We start from the raw sequence: 20,507 nt of genomic DNA, 5'->3' as shown, positions 1-20,507 counted from the left end.
TCACTACTGCCTAAGACTCAGTCTTGGAGACTGAGGGCCTGCCCTCTGGGTCCTAGGCACTGAAGGGGGTCACTCCCCAAAGACTGGTGATGGTTGGGGGGCGGGAATGTAGACCAGACCTTGTGACTCCATGACAGTATCATTATCCCTCTTGTACACATGGGGAAACCGAGGCACAACAGAGCAACCTGCCGGAGGTTACCTAGCAGGCCTGGGGAAAAGCCAACAATAGACCCCAGCTCTCCAGAGTCACCAATAGTGGATTAGCCACTGGGCCAACGGGGCCCATCCGCAGGGGCCCCAGCCAATGGGGGGCACCTGGAAAAATGGGCAACCACATCACCCTGACCTGCTCTCCGCCCACCCGCCGTTCCTGCCAGGGAGCAGGGCAAGCCCCCGTGCCCCAATCTCATTTCCCTGGGGGGGATGGGACCCCACTTGTTCTGGCCCAGGGCCCCACAAACCCCTAATCGGCCTCTGAGAGTCACAGTCCAGTGCTCTATGCCCTAGGCCACCAATGGTGGGAGTAAGTATAGGGAGTCTGTCTTCCATAGCACCAGCTGGAAGCATTCAAAACAAGCAGGAAAGAATGCCATTTTTAAAAATCCCAGGGTTTTAAAGACATTTTTTTCTTCCCCTTCTGGTCTCTGAGCCCTTGGGTTATGCATGTGGGTCATGGTCTCAAGCTTTTTTCTGCAATCACAGAAGCTAGCAACTTACTTAAAAAGATTTTCCTACAGATTTTCCAGGAGCTGGGCACATACCTCGAGACTCTTAAAATGGGGAGAGTGGGCAACCTTGCTGTGCATAAGATAAGTGGATTTTCAAAAGTGCCTCGAATTTTGCTCATCAACCCCTCTCGCCACATGCCCACTTTGCTGCCGAGCCCAGCCCCTGCCAGCTGCTGTGCATAGCTGCTGTTGGGCTGTGCAAAAGTGGGTACAAGGAGCCAGGTGTGCAAGAGAATTTCAGCTGCAAAGGAATCGGGCAGGTTTAGTCCCATGTTTATGCTGTGTCTAGATTTCATCCTAATTCCATTTTGACTGGAAACACTGCAGCTGGGAGGCTAGAGCCCCCTTCTATCCACCTCTGAGAAAAGAGACCCCTGGGGATGTTGATGGACAAGAGCTCGTCCCTCCTGTTGTTACACAGCTGTGGGCGCCCTGAATGCCACCTCCTTTCCAAGTCAGGGTAGGGGGGAGATGTTGGGGGGGGCAATGATTTTTTTTTGTGAGGGGGGGTGCTGGTGCTGAATGATTTTTGGTAGGGTGTTTGAAGAGGGGAACTGGAGCCAATGGGTTGCTATGGCAGGGGTGTGAGGGTGATACCCCCACAACCTCTGCCTGATGGAGTGACCTGACCTCCTCCCAGCCCCCTGTCTGTGCTCTGGTTGTGGAGCAGGAAAGAGGGGGAGGGTGGCAGGACAGCCAGGGAAGGGGGCTGTTCCCCTGGGAAGGGAGGGCCTTATATGCCAGTACTGGTAGACTAGCACTTAGTACAGCGAGGGGAGGGCTCCCTTAGGGCAGCTAATTAGCAAAGCCAAAAAACTTTCCCAGGTGCAGAACTTGGGGGGGGGGGGTATGTTTTGCTGGCCCATCATCTGCCTGCCTGTAAGGTGGTGGGACTTCTCACATGGTGTCTGTGCAGCCCCTGGAATCACAGGGGGCCTGATCTCAGTTGGGGTCTCTCAGGGCTACCATTATGCACTGTAGCACCTAAGAGCCCCATCCATGGCGTAGGACACCGTTGTGCCAGGTGCTGTACAAACACAGAACAAAAATATTGTCCCTGCCCCGCGGGGCTTACAATCTATAACAACAACAAAGGGGTGTGAGTAGGGGAGGCCTCAGAGCCAAATTATTTCCGGGGTGTGTGGGGAGGGGGGAGACAGAACAGGAGCCAAATTATATGGGGAGGAGGGATGTGAACCAAATGATTTTGGGGGGGGGGGGGACTAATGGGAAAGGGAGACAGGAGCCAAAAGGGGGGTGGGGTGGAACAGGAACCAAATGTGTTTTAGGGTGTGTGTGTGGATTTTGGGGTGCCACAGCAATGCCACAACCTGACCAGGGAAGGATGCTGCAGAAATGCTTTAACTTTGCAGAAAAAAATGTTTCTTTGAAGGAACACAAACCCCAGCTCTTTAGTGGAGAAAATCACCCTCCCCACAGACCACTTCTTAGCTAAAGAGAAGAAAAGATAAACCAGCTTCAGGTAGGACACTGCCAAAGCCGACCACATGGCATGAGACAGTATGGCTCGCTCTGGCTAGTTGTTGGCTGGTGGGCCTCTGTGCTCACAGCGACCGGAGTTCTCTACCACAAGACAGAAGCCCTGGAGAACATTAGCTTAATGGGGTTGTTCGGAAGATGATTGGCTTGAAGCCTGCAGCACCGACTTAGCAGCCTTGGCTAAGAACTCCATGGTCTATTCGGTGGTGGCAGATGGGAGCTTGGACATAAAACTCAGCCAGCAGCATCCATCTGTGGCTGCAGCCGGGGCTTTGTGTGACAGAGATGTTGCTGGAAGTCATGCTGATATGGACAGCTCAGCAGCGGGCACCTCTGCAAACCTGGAGAAGATGCCTGCTAAAGCCCACGCTTCTCTGTGACAACTGCCTGCTCAGCTCTGCCTGTGATCAACCCTTTGATAGCTCAGCCTGTCTTAGAGAGCCACCTGCCCTGGGGAAGCTGGGCCAAAAGCAGCCATAGGATGCAGGTAGACGCCATGTGAAGGAGCGGGGCTATCTGCTGCAGACAGCTTGCAGCAGGCTCTGCTTCTGTACTATGTGATATTTGACTCAAAATATGTGCGTGCTTCTCTATAGCTCTCGTTTTAACACAAGAACACCATCTGCCTTGCAGTGAGCTCTGGAGGTCAGATAATCTCCATCGGACTCAGAACCGGATTAAGACCTACGGTGACATTTTCAAAGGTGCCATTTTCAAAAGTGACTTAGGCCCAGATTTTTAAAGGTATTCAGGAGTTGCTCTGCTCACTGCTGACCTGGAGCCTCAAAGGTAGCTCCTTTTGGGAACTAGGTGGCTAAATACCCTTTGGGGGTCCAGGCTGGCATGTGACAAAGTGGGGATTTTGGTAACATTTTTATGATCGCTATGCACGACTCAGTTTCCCTCTGTGCTCTGCATAGCTCCCTAGTGAGTGCAAATGGGTTAAAAGCTGCTCTTAGGGCAGAGCAGGAGCTGTAAGGTGTTCGTAACTGTTGGGGGGGTGGGCATGACTGGGTCCTGAAAGGAATGGCTGAAACTGACGACCTATCAGTGGAAGATCTGGGAACCCCAATGGCCAGGATGTTTGCAACCAGCACCCCAAAGGAAAGAGATTACCCCCCCCCCACACACACACACACCCTTTGGCAGGGAAATGGAGCAAAGGCCCCAGCTGGAGAACAAAGGGAGCAGGTGGCTGGGATACAAGGACAAAGGGAGTGAGAGCCAGACAAGATGCCTTTGATGGCAGCGTGGCTGAAGGGAGCCTTGGACAGGCTGAACTCTGCCTCTCGCTGTGCTAGCGTAGGGAGTCTCTGATTCTGTACACCCAGGGACTAATCGATGGTGACCTTGTTTTGCAAAGGCTGTCTGGTGACTCTGGATATAATCCCTGAGAGCCCTGAAGTGGCCCAATCCAAACCTCCTGCAGAAATCTGGCTGGGTTGGATTCGCTGCAGGGAGCCATGGACAGAGACAGGGAGCGCTGGTGCCTGAAGGCCATCTTGGGGTACGTCTACCTTCCCAAGACAGACCTGCAGTGCTGAGTCTCAGAGCCTGGGTCTTGGGCTGTGGGGCTAAAAATAGCACTGTAGATGTTCAGGCTTGGGTTGCAGGCCCAGACTCTGTGAGGGTCTTGGATCCTGGGTGGGAACACCTACATGGTTATTTCAGTCCATTGACCTGGCCCCTGAGACTTGCCTTTGCAGGTTTTTCTTTGCAGTGTCAACATACCCCCTGGGGCTAGGGGCCTGCCCCTGAAGGGTCTGGCACACTAAAAGGGTCACTCCTACGGGTCTGGTTACAAGGCAAGGCATAGATCAAATCCTGTGGCTCTGTGATGCTATGTCCCACCATCAAAGGTGATTCATTGACTTTCAGTGAGACTTAAGCTCTTATGTAACTATATCACTCCTGAATCCCATAGGTACTTTCTGAAAACTTTACCCTTTGGCACTACTGGCCCTAACTCCCGTACTTAGTTGTTGTTTTTTTATAATAATAAGGTTCCTAGCCTTTGTGGTGGTTAAGCTCTAAAATGTGACCAGTGTAACCCCTGTGGTGATGTCTGCCTGAGTCTGCAGAGAGGCTGAGACAATTGCTCTGAGATGGGGTGGTGGGGGAGCTACCTTATCCATCCCATTTTTAACTCGGAAACTTGACTGCTCTGGGGAGCCCTGTACTGCTATTGCCAAATTGGGGGCTCTGGGTTGGACCCCTGGATGCTGCTGCCCTGCATTGTGGCTCAGCAGGGGCCCCTACAGAGAGAATCCTTTGAGTCAAGCCCAGGTGAGATCTCCACTTGCCTGAAGGCAGGGAACAGCAGACTCAGGCTGCTGAAAGAGGCGAGGCAGAGGCTTTCCATCAGCTGGCTCTTGCAGTGGTAGCTTCTGCTGCCAGCATCCCAAGTAGGGTGCGGCAGTAGTGTGGAGAAGGGCACAGGTGACATGGCTAGGACCCTGGCGACTTTTAATCTGGCCCTAATTGCAGCAATTAGGGGAGTACATTCCAGAGTTGCCAACATCTTTATCACTGGTCTCGTGATATTTGATCAGTCTAAAAGCCCCAGCTCCTGGAGTCCTGTGAAACTCTCCACAATAATTTTTTAGAGAGAGAAGTCATCATCCAGTCCCCTGTGTTGCAGAGAAAAGCTTGAACATGTTAACCCCTAAAGGCTCAGAAAGCAAATATAGAGAATCCAGAATTAATTTTTTTAAGGGTTTTTTTTAAGCCACCTGGACTTTCAGGGGCCCAACTCATGGTTTTTGAATACATGGGACTGGCAAGCTGGAGAGTTGGGGATTTTACTATAAACGCACAACACGAGTTCTATGTACCAAAGGTCACCTAGGATAGTGACACATGGCCTCACGGCATGGCTGCCTCCCCTCTGAACATGCTAAAGAACCTCAGAAAAGTCAAACATGAATCTCCTGAGTTCCACAGCCAGGAAATTCCCTCTACTGCTCCAGATCACTGTGCACCTACCTATCCTCCACCCCTTCAGAACCCCAGCGGAAAGATGTAGTCAGTAATGATTTGTGCTTACCTCGTATTTTCTCCACAGTGGAGCTCCAAGCACTTTCAAAGAAGGAGCCAGTGTCATGACTTTTTAATCCTTTAAAAGATGCTTAATTTCTTAGATCATGTCGACACGCAGAAGTTGCACTGGTTTAACTTGAATTTGGTTTAAAAGCCAATTTAAACCTGGTCTACCTTACAACATTAAATCAACCTGTGTCAACTTTGTTTTGCTTGTGTCCACACCTAAATTTGCTGAATTGGTGTAAACCACCTTACTTTGGTTTAAAACTGGTTATATCAACACAGCTTGCACCTGAAAATTTGCCAGTGCAAGGTAAACCATTGTAAAACAGGTTTAAACCAACTTCAGAGTGTCCATACATAAAGCTGCATTGGTTGAATTGAATCACTTTAAAATGTCAACTTTAGCACTTGTTTACATACAAAAGTTGTACCGTTTTATCTATACCGGTGTGGACAAAGTTATGTCAGGCCTTGTCTACACTACAAATGCTTTGCCTGTACAGATATACCAGCAGACCCTCTAGTGTAGACACAGCATATGATAACAGAAGCAGGTTTTCTTTTGGCATAGTAACCCCACCTCCCCCACTGACATTAGCCACGTCAATAGGAGTGCTCTTCTGTCAGCACAGCTGTTGGTCACACCCCTGACCAACATAGTTATGCTGCCAAAACATTGTAGTATAGACCTGACCTCAGTATAAAAGTACTTATACAAGAATAGCTATACATGGAGGGAAGGGGAATAAGACCATGTCTACGCTACAAAATTGACTACTTACGTCACCATACAGCTGCCACGTAATTGTATCACTTGATCACTTGTATCACTTGTCTATACTTTGCTCCTTGTATTGGTGCGTGTCATCACTAGGAACCCTTGTATCAACTGTACTGTCAATACGGGGCATTGTGGGATGGGTCCTGAAAGCCAGTAACAATCAACGTAAGCAATGCTGTGTCTACACTGAGACTGCATTGACCTAACTACATCAACCTTGATTCTACGCTGCTCATGGAGATGGAATCATTGTAAGGGGGCAGTTACTTCCACGGGAGCGAAATTTAAGTGTAGACACTTCCACAGTTAGGTCAAAGTAAGCTGCCTTGTTATCTAAGTTACACCAGAATAAGGTACTTTTATATCAGTAAACTAGTGCAACTCGTTCATTAGAAAAATCACACTCCAACCATGATAATTACGCTGCTATAAAAACCGTGCGTAGACAAGACCTTCATTAAACCAGTGAAACTCTGCCAGGCCTCTGAAATTTTCTGTAATTTTTTCCCCCATTTGCCGTAAAATTTTGAGACTGCAGGTATTTTAATTTTGGGAGTTTGCAGGCAAGGGGAGGGAAGGGAAGGGGATTGAAAATTGGGCCACTGAATAAAATTGGGCCTTTTATTTGGTGGTCAGAATAAAATTGGGCCACAGATTTCCAGAGGTGCTTAGGGAGTTTGGGTGCCCAGCATGAGCTGCCTGAAAGGGCCAAGCTCCTGCCCTTCAGAAAATTAGACACCTTTATGGAGTCTCAAGGTGGACACCCAAAAGCTGTTCTTTTCTATATAGGTTCTTCTATTGCGCTCATCTCCCAAGTATCTGAGCGCCTTCCAGCTGGGCACTAAGCGACTTTGGTCTCTCATACAACACCCTAGAGGAGAAGCGTGTACAGTAGAGTGTCTTGTTTTGGTAAGGATTTCTAAAACCAATATGCATGTCACTATATCCTTAAGTTCCAAATGGGAGGTCAAAGAAACCCTGCACTTGGAGTAGAAGATGTGAGGTTTAGTACTTGGGGGAGTTCAAATAGCTTGTCACTTATGAAAGGCTTGGCCTGTTAATGGGCTCCTGGTTGATAACTTTAACTGAAGAGAGAGTGCAGTCTCTCTCCCTTGCGGGAGATCCTAAATAAATATTCCACAGAAGTCCTGGGTTTGTCTGAACCAGCCCTGAGTTAATGGTACCTATTAGATCTACAACACTCCTGTTCAAATTAAACAGACTCTATTCCAATGAGTATCGTGCTGTATTTCTAATCATGCCAAGTATCCTGGAGGCTAAGGCTGGTAAAACTACATTCTATTTTATTTGCCTCCAACAGAAAGCAAGAAAAGTCACAAATAAACCATCGTCTACGACTCAGTGGTGGAGAACTAAACTCAGCACGACGCATTCCAAAAAAAAAAAAAATAACCAAGAACGCAGCCGCAAACAGATCCCAGCTCCCGGAAGTGTCAGACGGACGTTCCTACAGGGGTTGGGAGAGGACAGGCCTCTGGGGAGCCACGCTGGGATCTGGTGACAAAAGGAACGGATTCCGTCCTCAAGGAGCTCAGTTCTGCTGGAGAAATGGCCTTGCTGCGGCCGCTGCCTGCCCAGCACGAACCCCTCATCTGCTGGCAGCTGCTCTCACAGGCAAGGGCAGGTCACAGCAGCATCTGCAGCTCCGATCCCGGTGGAGGCTTTTCTCATCCTGCGGATGTTAGCCCAGAACCTCAATGACATTTAGGCTCCTAAAATCCACTGATACCAAAGGAATAAATACCTTTGAGGGTCTGGGCCATCTTGGGTATGTTGCAGAGGGAGGGGTGTGAATGCAGCAGAGTCTCTGTTTAAATCTCCATTATCCCTACACAGGACCCCATAGCAAATGGGGGGGCGGGGGGAGATGACTAGCTGGCCTGCCAGGTTTTTTGTCTCCCTCCGTCACTGGGGGCGGGCCAGGACAGTTGATTTCTTCAGCTTCCTTCTCATCTCTGCCCAGCCTCGTCCTTTCAGAAATCAGGAGGCGCTGCCAGCCTGCCCCCACCACCACCTCCGTCACTCATCTGTAGCTCTTTAGAATTCAGGGATGGCTTCCTCTGACATTTCTTGCCTGTCCGCAGTGCAACGAGTTCACAGTTCTCAGGCTCAGCTGTCTGGTCTGCATGAGCTAACCCTGCAGTCTCCCAGTTCTGTATCCCCCCGACTGCATCTTGCATCACTGCAGGGAACAGGCAATAATTTCCTACCCTGTTCCTGTTGCTGCCTCTGGGAGGGCGAGGGCGATGCTCACAGGTTAACAGCATGGGAGGCGACAGTGCCAGGATGACGCTCAGAGATCAGTGGGTGGGAGGGTGACAATATAAATGTGACACTCATAGGTAACAGGGTTTGGGGCTACAGTATAAATGTAACACTCCGAGTGGCTGAAGTGGGATTATCTGCCTACTAAGGCTTTTCCCCTCTTCCTTGGGAAGCGCCGTAGAAACCAGCTCTTCTCCATTATGCTGTGTGAATTCAACCCCATGACACAGAGACTGAGGCAAAGACCTGTCAGCCCAGGCCCTTAGCCTCTTGTGCTCTGAGCTAGGGTCAGGCGCAGGTGGGTCTCTGTCTCTATGGGAGATTCACTCATGCTCTGAGACATCTGGAAATACCTTTCGAGGGACTACGGTTGCCACCCCTCCAAGATTGTCCTGGAGTCTCCAGGAATTAAAGATTAATTTTTAATTAAAGATTACATCATGCGATGAAACCTCCAGGAATACATCCCACCAAAACTGGCAACCCCACTGTGAGACACAGGGAATCCCAGGGCAGCTGCGCCAAGGGTCATTTATACTGCATCTGAGTGTCACATTTATATTGTTCCCCCACTGTTAGCCTCCATGTATCACATTTATACTGTTCCCGCACCCCATTAGCCTCCATGTGTCACATTTATACTGCTCCCCCACCTCATTAGCCTCCATGTGTCACATTTATACTGCTCCCCCACCCCATTAGCCTCCATGTGTCACATTTATACTGCTCCCCCACCTCATTAGCCACCAAGTTTCACATCTGTACCATTCCTCTAGCCTGTTAGCTTCTGAGCCTCGCATTTATACCATTCCCCACCACACACACGCTTTTTAGCCTCCGACTGTCATGTTTATCCTATCCCCCTTTCTCTCCCTCCACCCTGCAGCCCAGTCCGTGCATCCCCTCAGGGTTCCTCCTCCCCATGGCTCCTCTGGTGTTTGATGAGGTTGGCCCGGCGAGTGAATCCTTTCCTGCACTGGGAGCACTTATAGGGTTTGCCGCCCATGTGGGTCCGCTGGTGGATGATGAGGTCAAGAGTGAGGCCGAAGGCCCTCCCGCACTCGCTACACTTGTAGGGCCGCTTGCCCAGATGGCTGCGCTGGTGCTTGGTGAGATGTGAACTCTGGCTGAAGGATTCCCCGCACTCGGGGCATTTGAAGGGCTTTTCTCCGGTGTGGATACGCCGGTGTCGCTCCAGGTGGGAGACCCAGGCGAAGCCCTTCCCGCAGTCGCTGCACTTGTAGCTCTTCTCCGCTGCGTGGCCCTGCTGGTGGGCCAGGAAGGCGGCGTTGTCCCCGAAGCGCTTGCCGCAGTCCCCGCACTTGTAAGGCCGGTCGGGGGAGTGGGTCTTGCGGTGCTGGAGCAGGTGGGCCTTCTGGGCGAAGCGCTCCCCGCAGCTAGCGCAGGGGAAGGGGCGCTCGCCCGTGTGGACCCGCCGGTGCCGCTCCAGGTGAGAGGCCCAGACGAAGCCTTTGCCGCAGTCGCCGCAGCGGTGGGCTCTCTCCCGCCGGTGGGAGCGCTGGTGCCGGGCCAGGGCCGGGCCAGCCCGGAAGCACTTCCCGCAGTCACTGCAGCGCAGGGGTTTCTTGCCCAGGTGGATCCGCTTGTGGCGGGCCAGGTCCGAGCTCTGACAGAAACTTTTCCCGCAGTGCGGGCAGCGGTAGGGGCGCTCGCCTGTATGGCTGCGCCGGTGCTTTGCCAGGTGGGAGCTCTGGCTGAAGGCCTCCCCGCACTCGGGGCATTTGAAGGGCTTTTCGCCGGTGTGGATACGCCGGTGCCGCTCCAGGTGGGAGGCCCAGACGAAGCCCTTGCCGCAGTGGCTGCACTTGTGGGGTTTGTCCGCCGCGTGGCCCTGCTGGTGGGCGGCCAGCTCGTCAGGCTGGGCAAAGCGCTTCCCGCAGTCGCCGCACTTATGGGGCCGGTCGCTGGTGTGGGTGCGGCGGTGCTGCAGCAGGTGGGAGCTCTGGCTGTAGCTTTCCCCGCACTCGGGGCAGCGGAAGGGGCGCTCGCCGGTGTGGATGCGCCGGTGCCGCTCCAGGTGCGAGGCCCAGGTGAAGCCCTTGCCGCAGTCCTGGCAGCAGAAGGGTTTGGCGCGCTCCTCGGTCGGCTTGCCCTTACGCTGCCGGCCCCCAGCCGCCCCACACTTGGAACTCTTCCTGCAGTCGCCGCAGCGAGTCTGGGCCGCGGTGCCCTTCGGCTTCCTCAGGCCTGGACCGCGCTGCGTGGCTTTGTCATGCTTCTTCCCTGGCTGGGCTTTCTTTTGTTCATCGGAGCCGGCAGGGCTCTTTTCCCACTCAGGGTTCTGAGATGTGCGTGGTTCCAGCTCCTCTGAGCCTTCCTCCTCTTCCTCCTCCTCTTCCTCCTCCTCGTTGTCGCTCACCAAACCATCAGCTGCTGGGATAAAGGGAGAGAGAGTCCAGGCATGAGTCACTCCCTGCACAGGGGTGGGGTGGGGGGGGAAAGGAACCCAGATTTCCCCAAAGAAGAGAGAGGAAGGGGTTTATTCTGCCTTCACATCCCATCTGAAGACTCCAGGGAAGGGAGCTGCTGCCAGGTATGAACCAGGACGGTTGGGGAACCATGACTGACGTCTGCCACAAATACACATCTGGAGTTAGTTGAAAAGCAACAATTATGATTTGTGAGAATTTTTTTTTAAATGCTTTTTAATTTTAATGTTGTTTAATTTCCCACACCAAAGATGTCACTGTAAGAACATGAAGTCAGGAAAGTCACAGAATTTAAGGCTAAAAAGGGACCCACCGGGACAGCTAGTCTGAAATCCCTTTCCCTCAATTTTCAGTTTTCGAAAAACCATCTGCAGTTTAAAACTTTGAGCTGTCTCTAAAAATGTTCAGTTTTCATAAATCAACCAACCGACCAACCATTTTATTGCAAAACAGTTTTTTTAAGAAAGGCAGATTATTTTGATTTTCCAGTTTTGGGATGAAAAAGTGGAAATTTTGACCAAAATGAAGATTTCCTGCAAAAATGTATGTTTTGGTGAAAACGCTCCTTTTTTTGGTCCTCCCTCTTAAAAAAAAAAAAAAAAAAGTTAATGAGCAAATTCCAACCAGCTATAGCCACAACGTCTGCTGCGGGCTACAAACCTGACCCGGGTGGGAGGAGGCAGAAGCAGGGAGCTCACGGGAATTCCAGCGGCTCTGTTGTTTGTGCCCCGTTGACCCAGGTGGATGGGCCGGGGGAGTCTGATTCACCCGGTTGCTCACCTGCGTGGGCTCCGCGGGGGCTCTCCCGTCCCTGGAAATCCCGGGCGGATGGCTCCTCCCCTCGTTCCATCCAGGAGATCAGGTCGGGTTTAGAAATCGGAAATAGTGCTCGTGGGGGAAAAACAGGTGATATCAGGGTTCATTAGGTGTCTCTACTCCAGCTCATTGCCCTCTGATTCTGCCTTTCTGGCTGCCCCTTGTCCTGGGGATCTCTTTTCTTCCCCAGCTCTTCGCTGGCTCAGCTGTTCAACAGCTGAGTCCCTCTCTCCTGGCCTGGTCTCTGTGATGTGTTCTCCTCTCTCTTTCCGATCCAGGCCTCATCTCATTTTCCTGTCCCCCAGTTCATCCTCCTGCCCCTGCCACTCACAACTTCCCTAACTCCTCTGGTCTCTTTCTCCCCTTAACTCTACTGACTCCAAGCTCACAGCCTTCAAGTCTATGCCTTCTTCTTCTACACTCGCTTACTGTCGTTCCTCTCTGTCCGTCTCCTCCAAACCTCCTGTCCTCTGGCCTATCCTCTGGTCTTTATAGCCTGCCCAGCCCTAAAAGAAGACCATACATGTTGCTGTTCTGTCCAATCAGCGGCCTTGACTGCACCAGAGAAATTTACCATGCTAAAAGCCGTTTCAACCTCCCCGCATGCTTGTAGCACGCCCTGGGTCCGCTTGCAAACGTGCTGGGTACAGTTATGACCTGGGCTATGTGAGTAAGGACTTTCCAGGGCTGAAGTCTGACCTGCATTAGTCTTCTTAGCGTATGCGCGACATGCCTTAGGGGGCATGTGACCAGGGTTCATCACCAAATTGTGCCCGTTGGTTGGATCATTAGCTTCCCCGGGCCGGGTACTGACGGGGAGGGCGATGTGAACACTGATCAACGCCCCGCCATGATGTTAGTGCTGCAGGGAAGGTAAGCTAGGCAGAACTGTCCGACTAGTCCTGCGGCTGAACCACAGCTGGTCCTATGGACACTGCGCTGGGCTGGCAGTCGGGATGCCCAGATTCTATTCCTGGGTGACCTCGGGCGAGTCACTGCCTCTGTTTTCCCTCCCACCCTTTATCTATTTGAAGTACAAACTCTTCAGGGCAGGCATCCCCACCAGCTAGGTTTGAAGGTGAGGCGAAGTACTACAGAACCCCAATCTTGGCTGGGGTCACTCCAAGTAACAAAAATAACAGCAACGTCCGTGGACTCTCCAGCTGTCGGAGAGGCTACCCAGAGGGCACTGCCGTTTGGGAGGTGAATGCAGGACAAACCTGCAGTGGTTCAGTAAGCCAGTAGACAGCTGAGATCCTTGGGATTACAGCTGTTCAGCTCGAATGGCTTCATTCTCTGGTGTAGACCAAAGGCCTTGACTGTGTCATCCTGCTCTGAGCTAGGCCGAGCCACCCTCCCCTTTTGTCCTCTGACTCCGTGGACACCTTCCTTCCCCCTGGCCTAGAGCGTGTAGACTATCAATAAATAAAGCAGATTTTGCACTAAATCTATAAATGACTCAGATTTCAGTTTGCTGCTGTTCACAGGGCTGTATTACGGACCGTTCGCAGCAGCCAAGGAGCAGCAATGTGGTCAGTAAGGAGACCCAGGTTTAATTCCTGGTTCTTCCACTTATTTTACCCCAGGCCTCCTCTGTAAAAAAAAACTGAGCTAATGATGCTCTCCTGCAAAAGCTGGGAGAGCCAACCCAGAGCTGTTTGTGATGGGAGTGGGGTCCAAGCACCTACAACCAATGTTAGCATGTCTGGGACCATGCAGGGTGCCTGAATTCTCATGCATTAGCCTGGGCGGTTTGGGGCCCTGACAGACACCATGCAGCCCGTTCCTCCTGGTTACTGAACTGGGAAACTGAAAGTATCTTTACTTTGCCTCAGATCTTCAGTTCACCACCTCAGTTTCTTCGGATTCCTCCTTTCAATCCCCATCGCCTCCTGCCTGACAGCCCTTCTTATCCCACGCCACAATCTCTTTCCTCTGGCGCCTCCCCTTTCAGGCAGGCCTCTGTTCCCCTCCATTATAGATGATTTCTCCATCTCCCCACTCCCTCCATCCCAGCTCCTAAATACCTTTGAGGTTCTGGGCTTCTGTGCTCTGCCTCCATCCAGCCCAACTTCCCCCCTCTCCACTAGCCGAGCTAGCAACCAGCTCCTGGCCTGGCCTATCCCCCCAAACACATCCTCATTGCATTCTCCACTGCCACAGCCCGGACCACATTTCCCCCCAGGCCTTCCCTGAATGGAGAGTCCAGGACACCGTTCCCTCCGCGTCCTCCTCCCACTGCACTCTGGACTTGTGGCCTCTGTCCTCAGCCCCCTCCTTGCTCCACGGTTTTGGCCGTTGTCTGGTTCCCTCTGCCTCTCCCCAGTATCCCCTTGCCCCGGCATCAGACCCGTCCTTCCACAGCCTCCAGCTCCCATGGAGAGAGCGGGTTGAAAAATGAACAAATAAATTGATATTCAGGCAAAAAATTGCAAAGTTGTTTTCATCTCAGTGTCCCATAATTTTTAAAAAATTCAATTTTCTCCCAAAATGTGTATGGAAATTGTTCATTTCCCCCCAAAATTCCATTTCTTGGGAAACAAAAAAAACCTGTTGATAATGGTTTTGATCAAAATTTCAGGAAAACAAGTATCCAAAAAAAAAATGCCCCCCCTCCCCCCCCCCAACCAAAAAACTGACAATTCTTTGAGGGAAAAAAATTATTTTCGGAGGCGGGGAGAAGCCGTCTCTTCCTAACAAAAAACATCTGGTTTGAGAACAGTTGACCACCTCTAGCCCTGTGTCCTTTCCACTTATCCAGCCCCTGCTGCTCCTTAATCCTACGACAGCTCCTCAGTCTTCTCTTCACTATCGGCAAAGCATAGTTCTCTGTGGCAATTTGCTTAGGATTCATGAAACGTTTAATACTCAGTCAGTATCAAGGATTCCCGTGGGGCTTTCTAGCCACACAGGAATGACACCTGCTCCCTCATATCTGGCTTCCTAGGCTGCAGCTCCCTGCCTTTCTTCTCCGCTCTGTCCCATCTTCATGGAGAGGGGAAAGCAGGGCGGGTGGGTGGGAAGGAGTGGATTTAAGTTGGAGAGAAGAGAAGGGAGAGATGAAAAGAGTTCCTCACCCAGGGACATCAGGGTCTCATAGCTTTCCTGCATGACGTCCCGGTACAGGGCTCTCTGCCGCGGATCCAGCATCACCCAGGGCTCCATGGTGAAAGTCACCTCCTCTAACGTCACCAGTGACTGTAACGACAAACGCCCCCTGCTCAGTACCAGCGGCCCATCTCCCATATGTTGCACCTGTCACCGAGTGTCTGGCTCCTTGGAAAAGAAGTGGATCCAGCACCCCTATACCAGGAGTGGCCAGACCTCCCGATAGCAGGGGCTTTGTCTTATATACGCAGCTACCCTCCCTGCTCCCTGAAAAAATGAGTCCCAATTTTTTACTCTTGCTATCTGGTCACCCTAGCAGCACAGGTGTGTCCCATTGGGGCTAATCTGTAGAGACCCGGGAGCAGGACATCTGCTCGCAAAGAAGGGCTCCCAAGGAAGAGCCCTGCTGAGGTGCAGGGGGGAAGCTGCAGAGAATTAGAAAGGTTTGCTGTCTCTTTCTAGGAACAGGGAGAAAGACTCAGGGAAGGGGCAGGTGAGAGACAGCTGAGAAGAGGCTGAAAGAGGCAGGAGGGGCAGGTGAGAGATGCCTGAGCAGGGAGCGGGGTATGAGGTGTGTCGTTCAACTGCGTCGAAGGAGTTGTGTGTACTGGGGGGAATGGACTGTGTTTGGGGCTATTTTGTACCGTGTGGGATAATAAAGGGTAGGGGTAATATTGGATACAGGAGAACATGCGGTGGAATCTGAGAAGGGGAACCAGATGGTGGGGTGCCTGCAGGGCCGTGCCATGAGGGGGCGTTTGGAGATGGTAACACCGTGACAACGTCCCTCAGAGAACAGGCCTGGCTTCATGCAGGTATACCAGGGGATGAATCTGCCGCGGCCTTTGCATGAACAGAGTCGGTCCTTTCGCTCGGGCCTAGACGGTGGCCCTTTGTCCCTATTCATTGCAGACACACCTCCCTTGCAAATCAGCCAACACCACGCTGCCTCACCCTGCACTTTCCTCTCTTTGGCCGCCCCAGCTCCGTAGCTGCTGATCAGTCCCGTGTTTGGGACCCTCAGGGCTGGTCTAAACTGAAAACTTACATCAGTCTAACTATGTTGGTCAGAGGTGTGAAAAATACACACCCTTGAGAGATGTAGTGAAGCCAAGCTAACCTAACCTAGACAGCGTTAGGTCCATGGATGTGGATTAGCTACAGTGACGGGAGAACCCCTCCCATTGCTGTAGTGAGCATCTACACGGAAGCCCTACAGCGGTGGAGCTGCAGCGGTGTCACTGTAGTATTTAAGTGTGGATTTACCCTGAGAGCTCCCTGCCATACAGAGGAAAGGGCCGAGTCCCAGGTATTCCAGGGTTTATTCCTTTGACAGGTTAATGTCTACAACCTCCCCAACAGGCCCGTTCCCAAAATTCAGACCCGGAGTCACACAAGTCGCAGCAGGCTTGTCATGCCCTTTCCTCCCTTCCTTCCCCTGGTGCATTTACTGTCCTTTTCCTCCTCCAGCAGCAAGCTAAAAATACCCTCACTGAGCTGAACAGAACTTGCTCCATGCCCCAGGAGGGCTGGGAGGATCTGGAGCGAAACGGGGCCATTATGCTGCAGCCGGTCAGGCTGAGAAGGGCGACTGGGGAGGTTTCAGAAGGCACTTGAGTCCACTTCGCCCCCTAGGCTTTTTCCTTGCAGACAGACACTAGGCCGGGGTGGGCAAACTTTTTGGCCCGAGGGCTACATCGGGGTTGCGAAACTGTATGAAGGGCCGGGTAGGGAAGGCTATGCCTCCCCAAACAGCATGGCCGCGGCCCCCTACCTGCCCCCTCCCACTTCCCGCTCCCTGACTGTCCCCCTCAGAACCTCCGACCCATCCAACCCCCCCACCCACTCCTTGTCCCATGACCGCCCCCTCCCGGGACCCCCCGCCCCTAACCGCCCCCTGGGACCCCATCCCCTATCCAACCCCCCTGCTCCCTGTCCCTTGATTTCCCCGACCCTTATCTATACCCCCGCCCCCTGACAGGCCCCCTGGGACTTCCATGCCTATCTAACTGCCCCCTGCTTCCTGTCCCCTGACTGCCCTGACCCCTATTCACACCCCCACCCCCAACTGCTCCCCAGGACCCCACCCCCTATCCAACCGCTCCCTGTCCCCTGACTGCCTCTGGGACCCCCTGTCCCTTATCCAACCCCCCCCCCCCTTCCCCTTACCATGCTGCTCAGAGCAGCAGGAGCTTACAGCTCAGGGGGAGCTCAGCGGCAGGGCAGGACGGTCCCGCGGGCCGGATGTGGCCCGTAGTTTGCCCACCTCTGCACTAGGCTCTGTCATAGGTGCTGAAACTAGTGGTGCTGGGGGTGCTTGGTTTGAAGTCATTTCCATCATTTAAAGGGTTTACAGTTTTGTTTAATGGCTTTCAGCACCCCCACTGTACAAATTGTTCCAGGACCTATGGGCTCTGCCTTGCTGGGAAAACGCTGAGGGCTTGTCTACACGACAGGTTATGTCGGTGTAACATATGTCGCTCGGTTGTGGGGGGGTGAATAAGCCATGCCCCTTGAACAATGTAAATTACACTGCCCTAAGCTCCGGTGTGGACAGCGCTATCTGGGTGGGAGAGCTTTTCCTGCCAGCATAGCTACTGCCTCTTGTGGAGATGGTTTTATTATGCTGACGGGACAGCTCTCTCCCGTCAGCTTAGAGCATCTTCACCAGACGCCCTGAGCAGCTGCCCCGCTGCAGCGCTTCAAGTGTAGACGAGCCCCCTGTGTCACTTTAGCAGACCCGGCCTCTCCCATCAGCACTAAAGCCACCCAAACATTTTAAACCCTGCCAGGAACAGAGTCTCTTACCCATGTGTTAGAAAAGAGCAGAACCCAAGAAGCCGCCTGTTTTGTGGGATTCCCCTTGAGCACAGGCAGAACAGCGCAGGGACCAGGCAGAACTGGCTTTTCCTCTCTCTCTGCTCCTCACCTTATTCATGAGAAAGTGAATCTGCCCAGGAATGCTGCAGTAAATGGGTCTGGGCAGGTTTGGCTCCCGGGGCTTCCCAGTGTGACACTTTCATGACTGGCAGTTCGGTCCTGCCCTGCTCCCCGGCAGAAGTGGCATGTGTGTGTGGGGGGGTGTTGTATGGTGCTGGGTTAGGCAGGCGGGGGGGCTCTCTGCTCCCTCCGAACCCAACAGCAGCCTGCGGGAGGGTGATAACAAGCAGGGGGCTGAATAGGAGGGTCTATAACCTGGCCATGGGGACAGAAGGTGGGGGAGCGACTGAAAGGTGACTGGACAGAATTAGGGAGGCTGGTGGAGGAAGGGATAAAATGGGGGGGGGGCTGCCCCAACTTCCCTACAGCCCTCCCCAGATTCCTACAAGGCCCACCCTAGCCTGCCTCAGGATCCCCCTACACCCAAAACAACCTGCTGCCCCAATTACCCCAGACTCCCCACACGTTACCTAGGGCGCTACGGGCTGTCCCCTCCTCAGTGGCCTCTGACTCCCTGCAATACCCTGGTCCCCAGAGGTGCTCTGGGCTCATCCCCACCCCCCTTTGTTTGGGGAGATGTGGGGAACCCCCAGCACTGGTTCGAGACCTGGGGGAACCCCCCAAAGGGGAATCCTCTAACCAGGCGTCACTGGCAAGACTCGTCACCCAGAGACTGGGCGCAACACTGGGCCCCTTTGGGAGCCCATAATAACCTCCCTCCCCACTGATTGCCCCTGCTGCCCCTGCCAGCCTCTGCCCCTGTCTCCCTCCTGCCCCCTCTCCCCTCCCCTCGGGCTGGGAGACTCGGTCCTTGGCCCGGTCCTGGGGCGGTCGCTCTCCCGGCGCTGGCTCGGCTCCTGCCGGCGCTCAGGGGGGCAGAGCCGGGGGGGGGGGGGCAGAGCCGGGGGGGGGGGGCAGAGCCGGGGGGGGTCGGGGGGGGCAGCAGCTCCGGGACTCGCAGACCCCCGCCCCCCGGGAGCAGAGCTGGGGCGAGGAGGGGCCGTCGGTGCAGAGTCACTTTCCTGCCCGGCCCCGGCCCTTCCCCCGGGTCTCCCCCCTCACCTGCAGGCTCCGGCTCAGGGGCTGGTGTCGGCGGAGGCCGGGGCTGCCCCAGGGGCTGGTTCCACCCACCGCAGAAAGTCGCCCCGGCTGGGCCCAGAGCGGGGTTAATGCAGGTTTCCGACGCTCCGCAGCAGCGGCTCAGTCTGGGATCTCGGGTCACAATGGAGCTGGCGCCCGCCGCCACTACCAGTCACCCTGTCTCGCTCCGGAAACCAAACCCCGGTATCCGGGCCGGTGGAAACACAGGGCGCAGCCTCCCCTCCCCGAGCCAGAGCCCTCTAGAGGCCGCCGAGACAGACTCCGCTTTCCCCAGCCCCGCCGCTCCCTGGCAGAACCTCATGCTCTTTCCAGGTGCGTCTCTGGCTGCAGCCCACAGCACCATGGGATCCAGTGCCACAGGGGCTCTCACCTAGCCAGGCACCCTCCTCCCAGCGGTGCTGGGACGCAGGCTACCCCCATGCTACAGCTGGGAAACCAGGCACAAAGAGTCTAAGTGACCTGGGATAAAAACATAAGGGCCCTACTGGCTCAGACCAACGGCCCATCTAGCCCAGTAGCCTGTCTTCCAACAGTGGCCAATGCCAGGTGCCCCAGAGGGAATGAACAGAACAGGTAATCATCCAGTGATCCCATTCCCAGCTTCTGGCAAACGGAGGCTAGGGACTCTATCCCAGTTCATCCTGGCAAATAGCCATTGATGGACCTACCCTCCATGAACTTATCTAGTTCTTTTTGAACCTTGTTATAGTCTTGGCCTTCACAACATCCTCCGGCAAGGAGTTCCACAGGTTGACTGTGCGTTGTGTGAAGAAATACTTCCTATTATTTGTTTTAAACCTGCTGCCTAGTAATTTCATTTGGTGACCCCTAGTTCTTGTGTTATGAGGAGTAAATAACACTCCTTATTTACTTTCTCCACACCAGTCATGATTTTATAGACCTCAATCATATCCCCCCTTAGTTGTCTCTTTTCCAAACTGAAAAGTCCCAGTCTTATTAATCTCTCCTCATATGGAAGCTGTTCCATATCCCTAATAATTTTTGTTGCCCTTTTCTGAACCTTTTCCAATTCCAATGATGAGCGAGACAAGGTGGGGTGAGGTAATATCTGTTATTGGGCCAACTTCTGCTGGTGAGAGACAAGCTTTGGAACTTAAGCTATGTTTACATTGGCATTTTTGTGACTAAAACTTTTGTCACTCCAGGGTGTGGGAAAAAAACAACCCCTGAACCAGTAGTGTAGCTGGGGGGAAGCAGGGCAGTGGCCACTCTCACACTGAGCACAAATGGCACCTTTTTAATTTTTTGGTGCCTTTTTAATTTTTACTCACCCGGCAGCGCTCCGGGTCTTCAGCGGCATTTCAGCAGCGGGTCCTTCACTCGCTCCGGGTCTTCAGTGGCATTTCAGCGGCGGGTCCTTCACTTGCTCCGGGTATTCAGTGGCATTTCGGTGGCTGGCCCTTCAGTGCTGCCAAAGACCCGGAGCGAGTGAAGGACCTGCCGCTGAAGTGCCACCGAAGACCCGGAGCACCGCCGGGTGAGTACAAGCGGCTAGCACCTTTTTTTATGTCCGCTCCCGCTGACAGAGCTATCGTTGCTCGTTAAGGGTGGTTTAATTAGCCAACAGGAGAACTCAACACAGGAGACCTTATAGCGGCACAGCGCCATTGAAAAGTCTGTAGTGTGGACGTAGCCTCAGTCAGTAGACAAAGAGTGAATTGAACCCATATGACCCAAATGTAAGGCTGGCAACCCAAACCTCTGAGCCTTTATTTCCTTCCTAACTAA

General features: G+C 53.2%; 1 protein-coding gene and 1 long non-coding RNA gene across 7 annotated transcripts; one reads left to right on the top strand and one right to left on the bottom strand.

Annotated features, from left to right (window-relative positions):
* The first annotated feature begins 1,980 nt into the window (after nt 1–1,980).
* Nucleotides 1,981–7,833, top strand: LOC140898302 (uncharacterized). 2 transcript variants are annotated; one of them, XR_012154953.1, is made up of 5 exons: nt 1,981–2,718; nt 2,865–2,935; nt 3,595–3,738; nt 6,847–6,966; nt 7,379–7,833. It is a non-coding gene; the product is annotated as an uncharacterized lncRNA (long non-coding RNA). The 2 variants fall into 2 exon arrangements; XR_012154952.1 differs by having other exon boundaries at nt 1,982–2,935.
* Nucleotides 7,341–18,993, bottom strand: LOC140898280 (uncharacterized). Of its 5 annotated transcripts, none has more exons than XM_073311904.1 (4): nt 18,720–18,993; nt 14,687–14,807; nt 11,574–11,681; nt 7,341–10,737 (listed from the first exon to the last, which is right to left on the bottom strand). In XM_073311904.1, the coding sequence occupies exons 2-4, from the start codon at nt 14,772–14,774 to the stop codon at nt 9,248–9,250; spliced, it is 1,686 nt and encodes a 561-aa protein (XP_073168005.1). In that variant the 5' UTR covers nt 14,775–14,807; nt 18,720–18,993; the 3' UTR covers nt 7,341–9,247. The 5 variants fall into 5 exon arrangements, with proteins under 5 accessions (XP_073168005.1, XP_073168007.1, XP_073168006.1 ...); XM_073311906.1 differs by having other exon boundaries at nt 7,341–10,734; XM_073311905.1 differs by having other exon boundaries at nt 18,789–18,993.
* Between the last annotated feature and the right edge of the window lie 1,514 nt (nt 18,994–20,507).

This window comes from Lepidochelys kempii, chromosome 14 (assembly GCF_965140265.1).
Source record: "Lepidochelys kempii isolate rLepKem1 chromosome 14, rLepKem1.hap2, whole genome shotgun sequence".
Classification (NCBI taxonomy): domain Eukaryota; kingdom Metazoa; phylum Chordata; order Testudines; family Cheloniidae; genus Lepidochelys; species Lepidochelys kempii.
Note: the sequence above shows the minus strand (reverse complement) of the source record. Positions and strands in the feature narration are given on the sequence as shown.